Raw genomic sequence first — 20,807 nt, 5'->3', positions numbered from 1 at the left:
TTTCTTTCTTTCCGACAGAACTGCAGTTGTTGTTGCTTGCGAGAAGACGCCATTATTTCCACAAAAATGAAATAAGTGGGTCACGTTCAATTAAATCTCATGTGACTAATAACAGTTAAATGAGACAAAGGTTTATTACAGAAACATATGAATGAGTTTTTACATTTTGAATTTTGCTCTGGTTGAATCAATTTTACTATTGCTGCAACTCAGTAATAAAGCTGGTCAGAATTCTCTGGTTACTTTGCCTAATTCATAGCACCAGATTCTGTAAAGTTTTATTACGATTTGCAGACTTTGACAGAGATATATTTACAGGTGAAATTACTTAAATTGATGAAATACAACTTTGTAAAGGCTGAGTTACTTTATGACCTTTCTTCTTAGTGCCTCTATCACATACTTTATCTCAGATGTCAGTGTATCTCACAACAAATCACCTTTAAACCTGAAACAAACTACAGCAACATGGGAAACTAGAATGACACTCAGTAGACCACTTAAATCCAATCAAGCTGCACCACTCATAGATATGAGTTCCATAAATGTGCCTGATTTAATCAAGACTTGTAGTTTATTCACAAAACACACTGTATCACAATGTTAAAAAAGCGGAATTCCCTGGGTCCAAACCACAATTTCTGTCATTTAAAACAAACAGACAGGGGTGAAAACATAACCACCAGATATAACGACACAGGGCGGTGAATCAGTCTGCTACCATTAGTGCTGTGTTGTTACAGGCAGACGCTTGCAACTGTTTTATAAAGTGAAAAGGCCATTTTGTGTTTCAGACTGGGCACAAGATTGTGCCAGTAAAACAATCAATGTGTGTGGTTATTGAGCTGCAAGCGGTTGAGCAAGTATCCAACTCTGAACAGCCAAACGAAGTCTCAAGCTAACACATGTCTAAATGTTCAATACTCTAAAATACCTCACATGACAAAACTGAAATATCTTTCAGTTAGTGATAAACCACATTAGTGCAGGTAGCAGGAGCCTTGCAGCAGCATGGAGGTATTAGGGGAGAGGAAGGGAATGGGGAGAGGTGAGTAAGGGGGGGGCCATACCAACCTGCTCTCACTGACATGCTCCTTCTTCTCTCGGACCTTCAGCCACTTCCTCAACAGGAAACGCTTGCGGCGAGGTGAGGCACTGGGCGTGGAGCAGCTGGACCAGGAAGACAGGGCATCTTCGTCGCTGGACGGCGTGATCTCAATGGAAGGCAGCTGGAGGTACTCCTTGGAGCCGGAGTGGGACCGAGCTGTGAGGTGGCCGCTGTTCAGCCGCCCTCTTTCGATCTCCCTCTCACTGGGCACGTTCCTCATGCGGCGCATCTTGAAGCGCTTGCGCCGTAGAGTTGGGGTTGAGGAGCTGGATCGCAGGCAACCATCAGACACACCGTTGTTTCCTCCGTCTGAGTATTCCGGAGCATCGCTTGGGACGCTCACCTGGAGTGAAGGAGGTCTAAGAGTGTCACTCATGGTCCTAACTGGCTTACTAAAATACAAATGCAACCCCCAATGAGCCTCTTTTTTGAGATCCTTAGATCCAAGAATTTAAGACAGAAAATTTGTGGTTTTGTGCAGAATAGACAAGGCACAATTGAGATCCTTGAAAATCTTTGTTGGACCTCCCACAGCCCCCTCAGTTCCTCTTGTTTATTTTGAAGCACTGTCCATGTGCCAGCCAATGGTTTGAGCGACTGGCTGAGAAGCGCTGATAGCAGATATCTGGGGCCTGAGCAAGTCCTTCTGCTGCTCTTCAGCTGTTGGTTGATATGTATCAGCTCAGTGGCTAGCTGACAGACTGTGAAGAGCAGTCTTGTGGCAGTAAAGTCAGTCTCTCGGCTGGGGAGGAGAGGGCTGGATTAGATAACAAAGGGGGCTTCTGTTCTGAGAGCAGCAGATGAAACATGTATAAGGCCTGTCAGGGAGTGTAACACAACTCCTTTGCCGGTCTGGCCAGGGACGAGTGGGCCAAGTTACACGCACTCACTTAACACATTGGCTATGCAACAGTCCAAGCTGCCAATGCTGTTAACTTAGCGGCTGTAGCTAATGCTAAAGGGGAAGGCACCAACTGTCAGTCCTTGAATATTGATGCTGAAGTTGTGTAAAAAAGGCTGCAAGGTTGTTTGTTGTCACTGTGTGCACATTTTGGCACTGCTGCAGCACAGGAGGTCTCTGTCAGCCCGGCTTGTGTCCATGCCAGAGGGGGAGAGGTCCTTCTTGTACCCCAGTGTGTCGCCGTCTCCACGTGGTTAATGCCTACAGGTTAGAGGGAGGTGAAAGGACTGCAAGGTACAAGCAAGGCTGAGGGTGATAATGACCAAGTTAAGCAGCCAGGTATAACCACACACACACACACACACACACACACACACACACACACACACACACACACACACACACACACACACACACACACACACACACACACACACACACAGGAAGATAATCTGGAAGGCAGGCATATTTTACACGTAGACATACAAGACACAGGCAGATACCATGATAAGCAATCACAGGAAACAGGGCAGCAGTTCTGATCAGATGCACAAACACACTCAAACATGGTCAGATTCTGATCTGATAAGTACACTGCCTATCCCCCACCATGCACCAGCCAAAGTTTATCAATCCCTAATGTCTTTCTTTAAAAACAGCATTGAGCGTATCACAGCCCTTAAACAGTCTATCAATGTCCACAAACAAATCAGAGTTAACCATCAACCTTCATGGATCACAACCACTCTAGACAATGCATATCTGAGTGATGGCTAACGAGTTTATCTTTTGAAAGGGCACCAAAGTGTGCACCATAGTGATGAATGTTTGATGATGAAACCTTGGACATTTTGCAGAATATGGGCAAAAACCAAAACTGTCAGGTTTTACAGGCAGAACTCTCAAGCAAACCAAGGAAAAAACATAAATGGAATATGGTAAAAACCATCGCAAAGCAAGTCATCGGAGTGGGAGTGTAAGTCTTGTTGGTAGGGCTGAAAAGATACGTGAAGACGAACAGCGACGCTGAACCAACACAGAAGTGGCCAATAGCTTGGAGAACTGAGTGTGAGGTCGTAAGATTGGAAATGTTTATTCTCTGTGTAGTTTCCCTGGAGCTGCTGGCCGACTTATGCCTGATTTTACCATCGACAGTACAGTGAGTGCCTTGTACATATTGTTTATAGGAAGGCTTATGTAGTTTAATGTGAAGCATAATGTTGATGTTTTAATAAAACCCAGAAATTACGCATCCACTCCACCCCCCTTAAAATGAGAAAATAAGGTGCGGACCAAACTGTTGATTTGGAGAATTGTTACAGCTCTACTTGTTTGAGATTAGGAATAAAATACAGCATATAAAAAGATCAATAGTAAACCCAAGATGTGTTCTTCTCAAAGCCTAAACCATTAGCATCACAACAATGATGATTCTGCACATATGGCATTCTCAGCTGGGCATCTATAAGGTGACAAAGAAATAGCAGTGATAACTTATCTGTCTACTGACACAGAGGAAGACAGAGCACATCCTGTTTGCACAGGACATATTATAATAGAGCCATTTATGACTACATCATATTCAAATTAATCTTTTACAGCTTTTGAATACTAATTCATATAACATTTGTTTTGGGAACAGAATGCTACACAACAGTACATGTAAAATACAGGCTTAATGTTGAAACAAGATGATCCAGAGTCAAAGAGCTATTACAGAAAAGGAAATGTGCTTTCTGTGGAAGCTGATACAGATTGAATGAATCAGAAATGTGAAAGGGGACTAGTGTAATTGTTTTGAAATCTGCCTGAATGTGGTCTGTACTGTAAATGTATGTTTTGTTGCAGCTCTTAGTCAGAGAGGTAGACAGCCATTCATTAATCTTGCCTGGAGGAAGAAAAAAAGCCTGAAAAAGGAAGAAAAAGCCTTTTCTTAAATAGGATAAGTGAGAGGAGGTCTGATCTTGGAGAGGATCCAGAGCCTTAATAGAAGCGGGATTTGACAGCTGCACCGACTGCAACACAGAAGATACTTTGAGGCCAAGACAAAACTAACTCAGAGGTTTCTGGTAGAGGGATTTAAAGCAGCAGCCATGCAGCTTAAGTGATTAAAAGACTAATGTAATATGATATATATATATATATATACACACACACACATATATGACCAAGGTCGATCACTAATCCTTTGGTTAAATCATAAATGGACAACAGGTTTTGACGAATAATGGAGTAAAAGCGAGTATGTTAGTTTTTCAACGTACACAACACAAAAAGGTTTCTGTTTAAAAGACAGAAATGAACACTTAGAGCTCTGTTTCTAGGACACTGCCTGGTCTGTCTGTTCAGTCTGACTGTCTTGTCAAAATCAATGATGAGGTCCAAAAACACCAACATAGACAGTGACCTTAATCTACAGCCATTAAAATGTCAATAGAGATATAGAGCATATCAGAATGACAACAGGACAATAGTTCTCTCAATAGTCTTGTGACCTTAAGAGATGACTCTGATTATCTTTACATGAGTGGCTAATATAATATTCCATTTATATTCATTTTTAAATGTTACAGAGCATAATCTGATAATCACTGTTTCATCCATTACGGCATACGTCGGGCGTCTCCACCAAAACCCCCACCTGAAATAGTTCAAATATCACACTCAAAACAATGTAACGTGACGTAGAGCAGTTGGTGAATGTTGTGTGTGTGATGAGATTGAGACATTTTCATGTCTACATAACGGGACAAAGGTTGGAATACCCCATGTCCTAATATTAGTGTCCATGTAAACTATGCAATCAGCCTGGAATCATTCACAAATATTTGACTTAAACAATCAGACTGTTTAAAGGTCACTGCTATTAGGCTGAAACACTGCTTGATTATTTCCTTCTACAAATTCCCAATCTTCGTGAAATCTAACCTTTGATGACTATGAAACTTGAACTCAAGTGGTTTAACTAAATGGTTTACCAGATTAGTAACTCATTAACATAATCCACATACTTATTCAGGCATGATTACTGATCATCTAACTGGCATTCTTAATCTTTTCTTCCCTGATCATCCTTCATAAAAAAACAAAACATAATGGTCCTAAATCCTTTGTGCCAACAAACATCCACCAAAAAGGAAACTGCTGTCAGAACCCAACCTTACTACTGTTATTAATGTGATGCATTTTTAAGAAAACATTTTGACGAGGCATTGCTCAGGAGGAGTGGTTTGATGATCAGATGGTTCTCAGTTTGATTCCTGGCTTCTCCAGGGTGTGTTGTTAAAGAGTCCTTGAGCGAGACATCATTTCCCTAAGTGCTCCTGATGCTGTTTGTGAATGTGTGTGAATGGATGAATGAGACATATGTTGTAAAGGGCTTTAATGCTGGATAAATGCATTTACCAAAAAAAAGCCAGACGTAGTCATCTTTAAAAATAGATCATTTTCACATGTCCCTGATGTTTTCTCCTTCAGGATGAAAAAAAAGAGAGAAAGATGAAATGTATTCATGTATCAAAGCAAAAGAAGTGAAGTTCCCTCAGTTGCTTGTGAAGAATTCAGAAAAGGTTTATCGGGTGTCTGCACTATAAAACAGGATAAAATCAAGAGATTTATTCCATAATGGAAGTAAAAATTCAAAAGTGCATATTGATATGTTGACATTTTTGATATTATTGCAATGTTTAACTGTCATCATAGTCATATGCCAATATCTCTCTCAACACTACATCTAACTGCATCAGTATTGATGACGTCCTGGTATGTATAAATGATTAAAATAATAATGAACAATTCATTCACTCCACCTGCATTATTAAATCATCATGAAGTCATTATTTAATATTTATTATGAAAGGTGTTATGAAATGCATTAAACTAAATGCCTTCAAACTGTACATGCTGAAGATGGATCTGGCAAGAAGAACTAAGCAACTGCTGACGGACCAAATATCATCTATGCCTCTTCTGTCACGGCACTGTTTGTGTTCCAATAAAAAAATGCAGTGTGGGGCTATGCACACATACACACCCACACCCACAACAATAATACACACAGGCTCTGCAGGCGGAGTGTGGAGGTGGGGAAAAATCATGCATAAATCATGATGAGACAACGGTTCAGTTTCACACGTTCCGTCAGTTCAGTTTGTAATATGCCATCGCTAGGCTTAACTCAGGTCATGTCATAGTTGAACATATGGAAATGGTTGATAATCTAGGTAAATTAGTTTTGTCTCCAGCCACTGCCATGAGTCTGTCTGCATTTATGTTTTGATATTTCGTGAACATATTTCATTCATTAGGAGATTTGTTTTTCAGAGTCATGTCATAGAAAAGGGAAACACTGTTAAACACTGCACTCTGCTGGAGAGCATGTTGATTCACCTGTGCAGTGCAACAATATCAAAAAAATACAAGACACGGCAGGAAGGACCCTATGATGACCTATTCATCTTGCGTCTCAGTGCCGTGTGCATTTTACCATGCGACCATTAGTGGAGTCAACAGATGGACCCCCCGCGGAGCAGCTTTGCTGTTACAGCTGAGACAGGAGATCACAGTTTTCCATCACCGTCATGGCTGCACAGTGCAGAACAACCATGTGAATGCTTGCCTTTCACGCGTCATTACTGACCATCAAAGTTCAGCTCCATTGTTCCCTGCCTCTCTATTCTTAGCACCGTGTCCCTGTCAGCACTATGTCAAAGACTGAGGGCAGATTACAGAGGCATGCAAATGCTGATTAAATGAACGCTCACAAAAAAACATATTGCGATTAGTCAAATTAATTTTTCACAAGGGTACAAAACATACAGCATACGAGGAATGGGGAAATCTCTTTGTTATGGTGAGTAAAGACTGAAAAGACTATGATAATGAGATGGCTGCTGTAACACTCAGAGAGCAATATATATTACGTATATTTATTCTTAAAGTCACTTCTCAGGTCTATATGGTAAACAGCATAGAATGCAATACAGTATTTATTGTGAGGATCCAAGATAACATGAACACCCTCTGGATACGATTTCCATTTGAGTTATGTAAACTATTTAACTACACATATTTTACACAAGTGGAATGATCACAATGATAATATTTACAGTAATATTCCAAATATTGGCCTCATTCTGCATAAGACAATTATATATTTGCCTGCTAACAGAATATTCTATTCATATTCCTGATGACATCTTGCAGAGCATAGTCGGTTATGATTTCAAGCGGTTGGTAACTGCTGTATGTCAATGTTGCAATGTAATGAGATTAAGATGTATACATGTCTATATAATGTGACTGAGGTCGAATACTCTGCTTATCTTAATTTGATTACTGATTATTCCGAGTATGACCTAATTCTGGTTAAGGTCAATACAAAATGCTGTTTACAGTGGCTTATTCAGACAACTGTCTCAATCGGGTTAATATCAGAATATTCGTGTCCACCATGTAAACATGTCTAAAGTGATGGGTGGTGTCACACGTGGTACAATTTAACTGCTGCTTCCACAGCTGTTGAATAAAGGCGTGATGCTTAAATAGGTATAAAAAAAACTTAATTTAAATGGTAAGCAGAGTGTAATTTCAAAGGAGACATATTTTTTTTTTTTTTCTGTTTTTCTTTCCTCTACCATGTTATATTTGTCCTGTATGTAAAAGGTCTGCAATACAACTTTTAGGTAAGTAAGCAAAAACATAAATTAAAATTAAGAACCTGAAAATGAGCATGTCTCCTTTAACTCATTCATTCTCTCTTTTATTCTTTCTTCTTCTTAGCAGATACATTTAGCAAAATAATATATTTTAAAGAATTTGAGTACTCGACAGAGGGCTGCTAGTAAACTGAAGCATAGTGCTTATATCACTGCATCAGTCACAAGGTCTATGACCGGCCGGCAAAAGACACAAATTGCCAAAGGCAACCATTTGTCCCATACATACTCAAGTTTAACACACAAATAAAAGCACGGCTGAAAGATTTCTTTGTTTTTAAAGCACATTACCATAAAATACATTATGTAATTTGTAAGTGGTTATTATATGTGAACAGATAAACACATCAGAGACTTTTACAGACGGAGTGATACTTAATGTGTGTACTGCATACACTGTATGAAAAAATGCCAGACCCCTTTAGCTAACAACAGTAGTGAGACAATTATGATGAAATAATAATACTACATAAAACATTTACACCATGTGTAACTTTTATCTCAGAGGTATGATGCTTTTGATGTGCTGTATACGTATTGTTCATTCTCCCCACATAAAACATAGCTACAGTATTGATGCACAAATGCATACATTCACCGTGAAGTCATGACAAGTTTATGAAATCTGCTCATGTGACAGGATTCACCTCAATTCATCTTTTTACTTTCCTGGGCTAATCTACAGTGTAAATCTTACTAGAGCTCCAGTCTGACTGGCATCCGAGTGCACACGACTCGCTGTGAAGACGACTGAAGGAACGCATTGTGCCATAAATGACTGGCTTGAAAACACACCACTCTCTTTCTTCCAGCTCTGCTGCTGCGCTGCTCACCAGCCAGTTAAGTTATTTATGGTAAAATGGCATCATTGTAAATATGGCCTAAATACAGAAAGGTTGTATTCAGGTCATTTATTACTTAGGTAAGGTTACATTCATCGCTGCAAAGCAACAAGGCACAGGACTTCCTCAATGTTTCTTTGACTATATTCACAAACTATAACATAAAGTTAATTTAAAAAAAGTGTTGGCTGGTAATGGTCAGAGTAAATCCTTATCAATCAGAGCAGGCAGCCAATCCTGTGTCCCACAATCCTCATCATAACCTTGGCTGCTCCATCCTCCTTCTCTTTTGTCCATGTCTATGAAGACTTGCTGTACTGATGAAAACCCGAGCTTTCATCTCTTATTTAGATACACTTCTAAAAATAGCACTGTTACACTATGGAAACAGCCACAGCTCTTTGGTGAAGGAGAACATAGTAGTCTATATGGTATTATGGGAAACTGTGTTGAACACACACACTAACTGTTTCACTCTCACAACTAGGATGAAAATAATTTAAGGAACCAAGAGTTAAAAAAAATCAGACTGAATGAGTAGTTGGTTTCAAAAGTGCATTGAATGCAGTGAATGAAGGGCTGATCTGAAGAGGCAAAAAGATCTGAGATGAAAAATGCTACATACTTAGAGATGCTGCAATATGAATACCAACATCGGAAATGCCTCAAATTCTGCCGAAAACTCCCGGTCGAGCATTGGCAAGTACCAAAACTATATTCTGATCAGATACCATTTCTTTAAAGTATATTAGCTTCACCCACATAAAACTACAATTAGCTTTTCCCAGAGATCCCTTCTTCTTCGCTGCCTCAAATTAGCAGTTGCGCTGTACTGCTACGGTCAAGTACTGTTTTTAGCGGCTATGAAGAAAAGTTTTCTGGTAGTGTAGCATTAGCCAGAGCTACTGAAAATAGCAACAAATATTTCACACTGGTAATACACAAGTAAAATGGTGACGTGTACCATATAAACAACTTTAGTTTTGAGAGGGTCTGATCTCATTCTGCAGCATCTGATCTATATCAGCCTTAATAAATGAAATCAAACTGGATTTTCAATAGAAGCCTTGGTGGTGTTTTAATCTTTGTGACAGCAAACTCTGTGTGAATTAGTTCTGACAATGTTTTATTATTTTAAGACAGTAATTAGGAGCCATTAACTGATGTCAGTAGAAGAAATGCTGCTGACGCACTCCATTTGGGTCTGTCATACTCTACTGTCACTTTTGGTATCGCTAATGTCAGTGATGTTTATGTTGCTGTACAAGCAGCCAAAAACTCTGATGTGATGTAATCTACACTGTGTATTTCTACAAATAATTGGCAGAATCGTTTTTTCTTTAGAAGCTGCTGCTAAAATCTACTATCATACCAACAAAGTGATGCACCAGTTTCTTTTATCTGAAATGAGAGATATCAGCAGGCGCTGTAGATTTTAGAGCTCCAGCAGATATAATGATCCTCCTGTCACACCATGAGCAAGTTTTTAGATCTGTGCTCACAACTCATCTTCACAGGGTGAACTTCACATAATTTGATAATTAATGCAGGATTCCCTGAAGGGCACAGTTTCATGATGAAAATGTTCATTATAACCGTAACTTAATTCATGAATGACTGTATTTACTTTGTCACGTGTTCAAACTGAGGGTTGGAAGCCCCTAATAAGCCCGTCAGCAATGATTGCCACAACATTTTGGAGTTGAAAAAGGGCATTTAAACTGATTTACAACGTTTCTTGAAAAATTTCAATACACAGGAAAACCATGTCAAAATCACACAGATTTCAAAAGAAGAAACAAGACTCCAGAGCTGGAGAGACTGTTCTAGCACATATCTATGGTATTTAAAAGGTTTTAAGCCAAGATAAAAAAAAGTTCAGAACGTACTTTATTAGAGGTCTATCACCAGGACAAAGCCAGAAAACACAGGAGAACAATGACTTACATCATGAGCGAGCACAAACAAAAGAATTTCACAGTGTATGTTAAAAAAAAACTTTAGAACATAAAAAAATTGATTTACAGTAACAACTGAGACAACTGCAAGCAACGGTCCGGTCTGTTCAACAACAGCAATTTCCTGTGGAGTTAAGAGGCATTTTCCCAGGCCTGACTGTCACAAACAGCTGAGAGGAGAGGGGCTGACGGAAACCGGGAGACATCGGTCTGTGAGATGCATTCAAAGTGGTCTCATTCAGTTGGACAGAGCTGGCCACAGCAACAGCCACAAAGTGTTTTGTGTACAAACAGCTCTTGTTAGGAGCATGTTGTTGTTGTGCTGAGCTAAAGGCCTTTTCACAGCAAATAAAACTCCAGGACAGCAGTAGATTCATGAGGTGAAGCTCATATGAGGACGTGAAAAGAGTATTTGCAATATGTAGACTTTAGAGCTGCAATCAGAGTTGGTTATGAACCTTCAAAAACTGTAACTGCTTGCCGATAGAGTAAGAAACAGTTTTAATCCTGAATGTGATTTACATAAATAAGTAATTTCCTAAAAGGTTTCCAATTTTTACTTGCTACATGAAACAAATCCCACGCTACGAGCTGGGTTAGGGTTGGGATTAGTAAGAATGGAGACAGTGCTCTTTCATTCGTGTTTGGTTCAGATGGCCAAGTGTCAAGTGTAATCTGGTGCACTTTTAAAGAAGTGAAACTGCTCCATTAATAGGCTTATTTTTACACTTTGTCATATAGCTCAAAATATCACTTACACCTTCTTGCTGCATCAAAGGAAAATATCAGAAAGAACAAATTCAGGTCATCATGCCTCACAACGTTAACCACAATTTGCACATAAACATATAGTATGTATATGTATGTGTGTGTGCACAAACATACAAATGAACTATCCTGCAGGGACAAACTGCAGATTCAGCTTGGGTACAGCTGAAGACCCTTTCTCCACACATGCTGTGCTGCATGCATATAACTCAGCAGATGGCCCCTTTAAACAGCTGGATAGTTATATCCATTATAAAACCATCCAATAAAAAATGTATGTCTTTGGCGATTCCTGCCAAAACTGTGTTCACATAGACATTACATTGTTTTGTTTTCTTATGCCAACCATGACCACCAGTCCCCAGCAATACAGAGGTGATGTGGAGGTCACATATAGGCCGCCTTCCTCTACTCATAGTAAAGCATGTAAAAACAAAACTGAAAGCTATGGGCTTAATTGAAATCAACCTTATCCTCACAACAGCAACCTTCTACAGGAGGCTACAGACAAGGTGGTGCACAGGAAACATGACAACGTCAGGAACAAATAGCACAAAGCAGATAAGGAGATTACAAAAACTGACGGAGCAGTGATCACGTCTACAAAGCAGGAAGGGTACTTGATACTTCTATAACATTTTACAGCAGACGGATCAACCTATATTCCTCTTTAGTCCTCAGCATGACTACAAATGTGTTGAGGACTCGCAAGTTTGTCAGTGAAACAAGAGAAGAGCTGAGCAATAAAACAATGTCAATTATATTGCAATATCATTTTCATCAATAGAAATATTACAACGGTTCAATATATATCGATATTATGTTTATGCACAGTGAGGAGAGACTGCTGTTTATCAAGTGTCATTCTCTGCTAATGAAGAAGAGTTTTAAACCACAATCTCATTAAACTTCAAAAAAATAATAATAATAGTGATTTGTCATTAATTATTGACTGATGTAAAAAGTTTTATATCAAATATAATTTTCATGAGCAATCATAGTATACAGTAAATGTCTGTATAATCATAAAACTACAATAAAATCTGCATTTAAAAACAATTGAGGTAAAAAAAAACTTGCCTGGTAGATATTGAATTTCTGGAGGCGTCATTTCTACCAGACGTTAAAATGGACTCTTACCAAGGTGGTCTCACTGGTACATGTATGTTATGTGTATGTTTCAGCCTGCATGTGTTGTGGTCTGAAGTTTACCGGTGCACACACACACGGTAGCAGCAGCACCTGCCTCAGACAGACAGCCTCTCACACCGTGCTACTGTTTCTTGTCACTAATCAATACACTGTGTACTCAGCAGCTGCTTAATCGATATTCAATCAATCTCAGCACATGAATAGTGACTCGAGTTTATTAAACTCTCTGTTCACGCACTTAAATGACGACATTGTTTTAGTTTGTGCGTTTTGATCCTACGACGCCAAACACATGCAGCAAAGTCAGCTCCAACACAGACGAACCCCGGGAATACAAAACACCGTGACACGTTTCCTCGTGGTTTGTGCGTTTTTTACCTTCGACTCGTCTCCTCCACAACTTCCACAAACTTGTCCCACCGCGGGACTCACACGCAGCCGAACCCGGAGGCTAACTTTACGCACAGTGTCCATCCATGCTGACAGGTTTAGAAACAAATAGATCCGGTGCAGCGGTGGAGGCTTGTTGTGCCCGGCGGAATAACACACTCAAAGCAGTGCATCTCGGAGGCGGGGACCCGTCACTTCACGGATGAGAGGCTCAGAGAGCAGACCACTGAGCAGTGACCTATCAGTGTCTGACCAGGCACCACCAATGACCTCCCTCCTTTTAACCTGTTCGTGGCCTGAGTCCTGAACCCATTCCATCCTCATTCCTGCTGTTTGTGATGAGGTTCATTGATGACAAGAGCCCTTATGTTTATCAGGCAGTTGTTTAATCAGGGGGTTCTGTGGGGGGGGTCCTCCAAACGCAGAGAAAAGAGATTTTTATCTTTTTAGATAAGAGACTATCCAGTGTGTTGAGTCAAGAGGGTTTGATTGATTATTTTCAATAATCTATGTGGAAGGTAGACCAAAACTGATGAATTAGTTGCACAATAAAAATCAGACAGAGATATTTGTGTATGTTATGTACGAATATGAAAATGTTGATTTTACAGAATAAACAATGTAGAAAGTCATGCATGTACATTTCGATATGTTATCTATATTTTAAAATAAAGTTTGAGGTCAAACGGTGAAAATATGGGTTTGATAATGGCAATGACAATTTTTAATAACAATAGTATCGGTCTATATCGGAAGGTTTATACTCCCTTATATTGGTATCAGCATCGGTCCTCAAAAATCAGTCGAGCTCTAGTTGAAGGTCAAACTTTAGGTGATTTAACGTTGTGACAAAAGTTCCACAATGAAGAAAAATTGATCTCTCAAGCAAAGAAACATTCCCACAGTACAACAGACAGTAAGTTCCATCTTAATATGTGGAGCAAACACAAATTAAAAAAGTACAAATCAATTTCTGATCAGGTCATACAACAAACAAAGTCTGTCCTCATGGTGGTGCTGCTGTGCACTCAAGGACCTTTGTCTTTTATGTAAATTATACTTCACATAAGCTCCAACATTATCTATTCTTAATGAGATAATATGTCTTTAGGAAACCTGAAATGACATATTCAAACAGAAGGGCGACTTAAGTTCGTTGACCCAGGGATGGTCATGCAAAGTAAAATGTTTGTGGGTCTGTGATCAGACATCCTCAGAAGAACATGTGTGGTTTATGTCCACTTTCATCTGTACCTTTTCATGCTCACATGTCCTGTGTGACATTGGAAGACTTATTTCCCTCTGATTAATAAATCTATGTTTCATTTGCTCCTTTTCAGCACCATCAAATTAACCTCCATCATTGACGGACTGGAATTTACAAACGTGGCACAAACAGGGAAGATCACAGTCAGCAGTGACTTGTTATGTCACAGACCACGAAGCCTGACCTTCTCCGCCTCTTTGGGAACAAACGCTTGAAGGTTACAGACAAACAATGTGGGCCGTCTGTCTGCCAGTGTGTGATTAAACTGTGTGCCCATGTGTTTGTGTGGTTCCACACCTCCCTCTGTGAGTGTGACTTTATTCTGGGGCCTTCCGCATGCAAAAGGCCGTTGTCAGGCAGAAACCGCTCAATTCTCGGATTTTGCAGAGAGCCTGAACAATGTTTCTATTGATGGGACAGTGACAGACAGTCCAACAAACAAGACAGAGACAGATTTAGAGTTATTATCTGATTACAATCAACATCATTCACTGTCACAAAAAAACTTCTTACCAGAGCTTTATGGAGCAGTGAGGTCAAACTGAAGCTTCTGTAGCTCAAATCTGGCAGCAGACTTTTCAGTTTCATTTCGATCTCACAGGTGTATTTGCTGAACAAAGGTTCAAATCAAACCACAAATGGTCTTGGATTTCTATTACACGGCTATTTTACCATGCAATTTAATTGAATATGTTATATTCATGCCAATATTTTTTCTTTCCTCTGACCACTTAATATATCATTTATACAAAAAGGAGTTGATTGCTTCTATCCCTGGAACTTCAAAGACCTTTCTATGCATTAAGCAACTGTGTAAATAATCAAGAGGGAAAACATGACAAATCTTGTTCAGTATTAATATCAATGCCATTCCAGATACATCATGTGCAACTATTTTATATTGCGACAGTGACATGTATGAGGCACAGATAAACTAGAATTGCCACCCTGCAGTTGAATGCTTCTGGCAACCGGAGCAGTTTTGACCCCTCCAAGTGTTCCTGATCTTTTGCATTCAATATTATAAGATGTCAATGTGATCTTTGACCACTGAAATCTAATCAGTTTATCATTGGGTCCAAGAGATAACTGGTCAAAACTTGAGGACATTTCCTAAAGGGGGACTTGAAGTCCAAAAATATGTTTTGTGAGGCCACCGTCACCTTGACTTCTGACCATTAAATTTTAACCAGCTCATCTCTGAGTTCAAGTGAACATTTATACCAAAAAATTCCCTGAGGGGATTCCTAACATATTACGTACTCAAGACCAAAAACATGTTAGTAAGGTCACAGTGGCTTTGACTTTTAAACACCAAATTCTAACCAGATCATTTGTGAGTCCAAGTCAACTTTTGTACCAAATTTGAAAGGATTCCCTGGAGGTGCTCTTGAGATAAAGTGTTCACAAGGGTGGGATGGACAAATGGATGGAACAAATACCCCTATCCACTGGCTGTTGCTGGCATGGAAGCACAGAAACAGAAGATAGACTACTTCTCTAGGACATTAAATTGATTTTTTACACTGGCATGAGGGCTATTACAACTTGGCCCAATATAACAGCCTCTTGAAGGTAATGCAATACATTTACACCAGAGGGAATCAAATACTACAACTTGGTTTATTATCTACAACAAATGAAAAATTGGTCAATTATAGCTTAGCTTTGGTACTCTTCATAAATGGCTACAAAGGAGGATAAAGGTTTCCTCAGAGATATGTGACTAACAACAACGTACATGATCTCTTTTTGTGCAACTATCATTAAACCAAAGCTAGCCACAAACCCCCATTGAGGGACTACAGTTCAGAGTGTAAATGCAGTAAATCTGGTGCTGACAGATAAGAGGGTCAGAAGCAATTCAATCATTACAAGTGTTTTTTTAAATTTTAAATGAGGCGTTTTCCCTTCCCTTCTAAAACACCACAACGTGAGAAAAGTACACCGCCCCATGTTGTTAAAGTTGGGTACACAGATTGTTAGAGTCTCTGTTTGATAAGACTCCAATTACACTGAATGGCTTTCGTTACAATGAGTCAGGGCTCTCAGGGGTAGGGAATCACTGTAGGTGCTGCTGTTGTAAAGTGCAGCCACTGAGAGAAACACATGAAACACACTGACTGACTATATAATGCCATTCACAGAGGCACATCACTGCCAACTCACAAACTTATAAAATCACATCTTAGTAATACATTAGCCCACATGTACAGAGAGGCTGCTGCTCTGTCTTTGCATTGAGGGCACAGTAAGAGTGATGCTTCAAAGTATAAGACAATGACTGTGGGGAAAATCTCCCCCTATTTATTATAAACATACACATACATGACGTTCTTTTAACAATCAGGTAGGTGTCACATTTGAAAGGTGTGTTAAGAGTGGTGTGATTCATCACAATATAAAAGAATTGTGATTAGTGTGAAAGTGTTTGTCTGATACGCCTCGATTTACGTTTTATAGGAAGAGGCAAATCAAGCTATGAATGATTTCAGGGAAGGGGAACAGCTTTATCAAAAAACATTGGCTTCACAGATTTTTTTGAGATCAAAGCACTACGTTATGTTTTGTATGTTTTTTTTTTAATATCCACTGTGTATTTAGAATCAGTTTGCACAGGCCCAAACATGTAACAGCCCATTGCCTGATCCAAAATCTCAACTACTAATTTCATTGTTTCTTGAGAAACTACGTCACCCTGTTCAATTATAGGCAGATTTAACCACTGATAGACTTCTGGTGATCATGTTGCCACCCAATGAGCAACTGGAGAAAATTCAAAATGTTCTTTTTAAAGAGGAGCTGGAAACCTGAACTGCTCTCAGGTTCATCATCTTATTTCTTAGGTCCTTGTAGTGCTGTCAGGCTTAGTCTCTGACCTAAGAAAATTATGAGCTGTGATTGATAAAGTAAACAAGCCTTGGCATCTTCATGCACTTCACTAAATCACCACACATACAGCTATACTGCATGGTACAGTTTAATGCTCTTGTGGGTCTGTAAGCACCGGAGGGGAACAATAAAAAGCAGGAAGACGGGGAGGATAGGAGGGGAATAAAGAAGTAGAATTACTGCACTGTGGTTGTATGCCTCAGCTGTATTTCATATGAGGTCACTGTGATCTTTGCCCACTGAAATGTCACTTTTTCTTTGAGTTTTCAAGTGATAACTGATCAAAAGGTAAAGAGATTCCCTCAAGCAGTCTTGAGGTATCACATTCAAGAGGCCAAAAACATGTTTATTGAACCACTGTGACCTTTGACCACTGAAATTTAATCAGTTAATCTGTGAGTTTCACTGAATTGTTCCACATTTAATGAAATTCCCTAAGGGCAGTCCTAATACATCAAGTGACTGTGCCGTTGACCTTTAAGCACCAGGCACCAAAATCTAAACAGGTCATTTTTGAGTCCAATGTACCAACTTAGATGACATTCCCTCAAGCTGATCTTTAAGATATCATGTTCAAGAAACCCATAACATACTTTGTGAGGCCAGCATGACATTGACCTTTGATCCTTGGTTACCAAAATCAAGTACTTTTATCCTTGTGTCCAAGTGAATTCTTGTGCCAAATGTGAAAGGATTACTTGACGGCGTTCCAGAGATATAACCTTCACCAGGCAAGAAATGTGCTTTGTAAGGTCACCATGACCTTTGACCACCAACATATAATCAGTTCATCCTTGAGTCCAAGTGAATATTTGCACCAAATATAAAGAAATTCCCTCAAGGCATTCTAGAGATATTGCGCTCACAAGAATGGGAAGGATGGACAGACTGACAACCCAAAAATATAAAGCCTCTGGCCACTGGCTGTCATCGGCACGGAAGGCATGAAAACGATGAGATGAAGAGAGAGAACTATCTGTGGCAGATATAGGAGAAAGTGCAGGGTTTGCACCAATCTGGCTGAAGTAATTGCAGCCCTCTCCAACATCACATTCATCTTCAGCCCCCTATCTGGCAGTTCCAGAACTAATAGGGGAGAGGAATCTGTAGTTGTTATTATTCTCTGTTATTCTGCTCCTACTCCCCCCACACTGATTCATGAAAAGACTCTTTCACATACATTTTGTATACAAGATATGAGGTAATAAATATACAGGACAGGCGTGGGGTAGAGGCAATTTTTCTTGGTTTCTACGGCAACAATAGGAAGATGAATAGCCTTTCACTGCTAAATTTAACTGCTTTGATTATTATAAGTTTTTCTATTACGATGGAGGGTTGCCGTGATAGTCGATATTACATGTTGTTCATGCACACACTAATTACATAACTACCCCACCGGCCACACTGTCTATTTCATTTCTTATAGACGTAAAACCCACTTGGTTTATTAAAGTATCAGAGGCACATCTGTCAATTAGAAAAAATCTCCAATTAGTAAAATCCGTACAACAGCAGAGCAGAGTCACATCACAGAATAGTGGAGACTCATGTGAATGGTGGAAAGATTATCGAGTGTCAAAGTGGGAGGCAAAAGCACATATTTTGCAAAATTTCAGATTTCACCGGAATAATAAAAAAGAACCTTGTAACGTTGAATAGAATATCTGCAAATCTTTGTCTAATGGAGGTCGCAGCATCTGGAGTAAATACTAATCTTGAACACACCTCACGAGTGAGGCTTTGAAATCTAAGGACAAAAGTATGAGCTTCCTTCACATTTTCTGAGCCACATGACGTTTAAGTAAAATGTCCAGTGTTACCAGAGTTTTCACAAGTTTATTATCCTGTAGAAAAATGTGCCTAACCATCCCAACTAGATGTTGCATGTATGACTGTCCTAATAATCAGAACAGTTTAAATGCAGAGAAGCGCAAAAGTATGAAATGTGAAAGAAGGATCTGCTTTTCCACCACATACACAATCTTAAAAGCATTCGAACATGCACACATACAGACATGAATGATAAGCAAATTTGCATAATTATCTCTAATATGATGTTGCAGTCAGGAAATTATAGGCTGCTACTTCTGTTATAGGCTCATAAGGGTAATCATTTTTTTCTAAATAAAATGCCCAAGTCTCAATTTCTGTTGAACCTTAAAACCTCTTTAATGTTGCAGTGTGACTAAGAGTGGGCTGAAGGGAAGTTAGTCAGTAAATACCACATAAGTTTCACAAGACAGCATAACTTTGAATGTTAATTCTGTTGGCTTCTGATTAAAATGTAGTCTTATTTGTAATAAAATAACTTATCTTTTAAGAAAAACATTTTTTTTGTTTTTTTCCTCTCATTGATTCACTTTTAGCAAATACCATTAAAATTCATAGGTTGTTGTCTTTCTGTTTGTTACTTTGAACTCTCTCATAAAGAGATGCCATCAAATATAGAGCCAGGTACATCAAGTTAAAAGGGAGAAAGGGTGACAAAATGTAAGGGACTATAAAGTAGTTATAGTATTTAGTATATTGTAGTAGCTGGACCAGATCTCGGAGCCCATCAGCTATCATTTGACAATGAATTACCCTCTAGGGGCAACAGCCAGTAGATATCCGGGCCAAGACTCCATTTTCCATTCTCCATACACTGTTGACAGTCCAACTAGTGTCTTTTATCACACCTGAAGGCTTCTGTCTCCAAAATCTTGTCCCTTGGCTACTGATTCTGTATACTCAAATGTAGAATGTGTCCATAGAGATTAGTCTGCAACAAAAGCATCAAGGACGTTGCTTCAGATAAATATCTTCTATAATGGTCACTAACAACATGTATGCTTTTGTCTGTTGCGTGGACACAGTCAGAGAAGACTGACTCAACTGCTGCCAACGTGCATTCCATGAAAAATAATAAATAATACAATAATAAATAAATTAAATTAAATATTGAGGCATCTCTTTTATTTGTCCATCAACTGAATGGTATTAATATAGGAGGACTGGATAACAGGAACCCTGCATTCACAACACAATGAACTAGAAGACTTAAAGGTTCAGTGTGCAGAATTTAGTGACATCTAGTAGTGAAGTGTCATGTTGCAGCTGAATACCCCTCACCTCACCCTCTCCTTCCAAACATGGAAGAGAACCTGTGGTAGTTTTCAGTTTTCATTAAACTCAAAAGGTGTTTAGTTTGCTACTGTAAAAAACATGGCAGCCTCCATAGAGAGGACCCACTCCTAATGTCAATATAAAGTATTTAATTATAAAGAGCTTATTCTAACGATTTATACAATTTAGATGAAACACTGGTGAAAACATCACAAGGATTATTTTATATTTAATTACTGCCAACAGATCCCTTTCACCTAAATCTTACACACTGGACCTTTAAAGGAGAACAGTCACTGGACTGACTGTGAGGCCTCTTTGCTCATGACACTTGTGGACGAGGATATCTGATGGCTGATATTGCAGTTCCGACTGGTTTAGATGTCACTACACTGTCCATATGGATTTCTTGACCCTGCAAAGATCACTTCTGGAAACAAGTGTGAGTCCATTAGTTAACTGTAACATGCTAATCATTTACTGGCAGCAATCCCACACTCACATTACTGTGAAAATGGTCTTTGATCCTCGGCCCATCTGTCTGCTACATTTCTTGGAAATGTATTCATGTTTTGGGGATATGCTATTTTAAGACAGCCACACAGATGTGTGTGAGCTCCAGGGGAGGGTGAGAACAGAGGACAGGTGAAACAGTGAAGTATCCTGCTGTCATAGATAGCACTGGGCTCTTCAACCCTGTACAA

The 20,807-nt window shown here is 39.3% G+C and overlaps 1 protein-coding gene across 11 annotated transcripts in view; it reads right to left on the bottom strand.

Annotated features, from left to right (window-relative positions):
* Window positions 1–20,807, bottom strand: part of gramd1bb (GRAM domain containing 1Bb) — a 108,009-nt gene that overhangs the window by 72,234 nt on the left and 14,968 nt on the right. For 8 of the 11 annotated variants that reach the window (XM_069534714.1, XM_069534718.1, XM_069534716.1 and 5 more), the window contains exon 2: window positions 1,075–2,270. The exons of 1 other annotated variant lie outside the window; for it this stretch is intronic. In XM_069534714.1, the coding sequence (XP_069390815.1) occupies window positions 1,075–1,484 (410 nt within the window). In that variant the 5' untranslated portion in view covers window positions 1,485–2,270. Of the gene's footprint in view, window positions 1–1,074; window positions 2,271–12,824; window positions 13,029–20,807 lie in introns of those variants that run through there. 2 more of the 11 variants (XM_069534715.1, XM_069534729.1) reach the window with 2 other exon arrangements.

The sequence above is a fragment of the Paralichthys olivaceus genome, chromosome 11 (genome assembly GCF_024713975.1).
Source record: "Paralichthys olivaceus isolate ysfri-2021 chromosome 11, ASM2471397v2, whole genome shotgun sequence".
In the NCBI taxonomy this organism is placed as follows: Eukaryota; Metazoa; Chordata; class Actinopteri; order Pleuronectiformes; family Paralichthyidae; genus Paralichthys; species Paralichthys olivaceus.
Note: the sequence above shows the minus strand (reverse complement) of the source record. Positions and strands in the feature narration are given on the sequence as shown.